Raw genomic sequence first — 2,797 nt, forward strand, 5'->3', positions numbered from 1 at the left:
GACAGTGGTCGAGGAAGAAATCTTTGAAACATTAAGTGCATGTTTTTGACAGAGTGACAATACTGATACAGAGACGGCTTAAACGAGGTGACAAGGCAAGAAATGGTAATGTGAACTCAGAACACTAGGCCTGACTTTACTGAGAAAAAAAAAGTATCAAACGTAGGCCAACGTGTGGTCAATGTTTCACTCAACATCCAAAAGTCAACAGCGGCTACTGACAATGTTGACGAATGATTATAAGTTACGTTTATAGTTGAGATACGAAAGGTCAAAAATCAAACATGGTGGTCAAAACTTTACTTGATACCCAAATCTCCAAACATTGTCGACAGATGGTAGTAATATTGGATGATAACGAAATGTAAGAAGTTCGTTGAGAACTGTATAATACACACTTCGTTCTTATTAGGTAAAATTTGATGAAACTGTTAAAGTGGGGGCATTCCTTTCCACGTTCCCTTTTATTACCGCTTTTGGGGCAAATTCATTCGAATTTCACATAGGCTAATATCGGTATGACATGAGGGAAACATTTATACGCCACTTGTCTTTAGAGCAGCAAAGTAGATCAATGACCCTGTCGGCAATACAAGGATTGAACTTACAACCCTCTAGTTGAGAGTTTATCGCTAGCACCAGGACATCTCATGAACTACGTGATAAAGTCTATCGTTGGCACCTCAGTGATGGTTGCTCAAGTCCGCAGAAGTCTGAAGAGTCACCGTGTCGTGACGGGTGCAGCTGTCCATGGTACCGCGTCGCCGAGGCTTGACGGTGCTGAAAGGATGAAGCGCTAGCTGCCGGATGTGCCTCTTGAAATCCGGCATGAAGATGGCGTAGATGAAGGGATTGAGGGCGCTGTCGAGCAGGCAGACGAACCGTGCCGATATCTGGACGATCATGTGAACGATTCTGCTGGGCGGCCGTGCGTGGTTGACGTAGAATCCGTAGCCGAGCCACAGGCCGCGGCAGATGAGAAATGTAAACACCAGGACGCTGACCATTCGCAGCATCTGCATGTTGCGACGAAGCTGCCAGCGAGCGACGCGGTCTCCCTCAACGATCTCGTGCTCGTGCACAGAACGCAGGATGGCTGCGTAGCAGACGAACATGAAGACGATGAGGCAGATGTAGAAGAAGGCGACCTCGTAGAGTAGGAAACCTTCGGCGAGGGTGTGCGATGACGGCTGTGATTCAAGCAAAGCTACAACAATGCCGACGACGAAAGACACTAGTAAAAGAAAGAGAGGTGATAGCAAAAACAATTGGCGCCAAATCCAGCTTTGCAAAGAATACATATCCAGCAAAATCATTGTCAGGTGCAGAAGTAACTAACACTGGTAAACGGCCCTGCACTTGGAAGACATTTTTGTGTTTAGCAGAACCCTATCTTGAATAATAACTATTTCAGTTATACCTACAGCGCAAAACTTCTGACACAATGTTATTTGAGCAAATATTTTATCCCCTTTATTTTCATGATTATCCTTGTAAAGGTCATTCAGATCGTCTGTGATAGAACCCCGTACTGCGGCCGCTTAACTGACATAATATGAGCCGTTAAACTACAGGATCATAAAATTTAGTAAGACAGTGTAAAGAGAGATTTATGCCAAACCAGTTGCGTCACAATCTCTGTATGACCTCGAATTTTAAACTTCAACATCGTGATCACAGTTCATTTAGGCGCTTTTAGATTTGCCTTACAATTTTGGCTTCATACTGGTGGCAATTTGGGAAGTAAAACAAAATAATCTTAAGTATCATGTTTATCATCATTTCATGCATTCATACATGACGATAACTAGTATCTTTCCTTCTGAACTTACCAGCCCAAACTACGCACTGTTGAATCACAGCATTCTTGATCGTTCGTTGTTTCTTGGTATCGAGCGGTTTGACGATAGCCCGGTATCGCTCGCCTGCCAAACACATCATCGTACCGCAAGTGGCAGTAAATGTAATCTGAGACAGTTTAGTAGAGGAAATAGAGTATGAATTTTGGTAAGAAGTCTGTTGTTACATCACAAAAAAATAATAGCATTTTTATTTTTGCCTACTCCTTCTATCTTGAAAGTACCTGTATATGCTGTGAAATTATGTGTGATTACTATAATGATAGCTAGTCGTGGCTTTGCAGACAGGATCTTAGATACTGTATAATGCTGCATATGTGCATATTATGCATAATATGCCGATACCTATCTCTGATCTGCGTAGCAACTTGAAAATCATAATTCTTCAGTGAATATCCTATCTTATAAATTACTTCACAGAATGATCAGGTAAATTCACAAAACCAAAAGTCACTGCAGTAGTTCAGAACTTCAGCCATACTTTATGTAAGTAGCAAGCTAGTTTTATTATGTATTAGTTTATTATCATTTATTATGAGTAATATCATTTTGCCAGTACTTCGTCCTATTTCTTTTTGACCCCCTTTTAGTTTCTGTCAAATTTGCGTTGTATGAAAATGTTGAACCCCTATTTTAGGTCATTTAAATCGTGTATTTGATACTTTAGGGGAATATAACAGTCAGAATATGACTGAAAACAACCGTTAGCCACCATAAAGTCTGAGTTTAGGCTGTAAGTATGCAAAATGCGTTCGACTTCGTTACACAACTTACCCCTTGTGCAAACATGATTCCTGCAGACGCTTGGGACGAAAGGATTAATATTCTTGCCTGGAAGGCAATCAACCCAATGCCGACTTCGTCTACCACGGCGCACACGATGATGAAGATGAGGTCTATGACCGCCAGGTTGGCGACGTGGAAGTTGTGCGCCGTCA

General features: G+C 41.8%; 1 protein-coding gene across 1 annotated transcript in view; it reads right to left on the bottom strand.

The window, feature by feature from the left end:
- Nucleotides 1-683: 683 nt before the first annotated feature.
- Nucleotides 684-2,797, bottom strand: part of LOC139740402 (kiSS-1 receptor-like) — a 2,322-nt gene continuing 208 nt past the window's right edge. Inside the window, exons 1-3 of the mRNA XM_071650995.1 lie at nt 2,634-2,797; nt 1,833-1,968; nt 684-1,234 (exon numbers count right to left, since the gene is read on the bottom strand). The exon at nt 2,634-2,797 is cut by the window's right edge and continues 208 nt beyond it. Of these exons, the coding sequence (XP_071507096.1) occupies nt 684-1,234; nt 1,833-1,968; nt 2,634-2,797 (851 nt within the window). The remainder of the gene's footprint in view (nt 1,235-1,832; nt 1,969-2,633) is intronic.

The sequence above is a fragment of the Diadema antillarum genome, unplaced genomic scaffold (assembly GCF_040938485.1).
Source record: "Diadema antillarum isolate AM-2024a unplaced genomic scaffold, OU_Dant_1.0 seq00000853_RagTag, whole genome shotgun sequence".
Classification (NCBI taxonomy): domain Eukaryota; kingdom Metazoa; phylum Echinodermata; class Echinoidea; order Diadematoida; family Diadematidae; genus Diadema; species Diadema antillarum.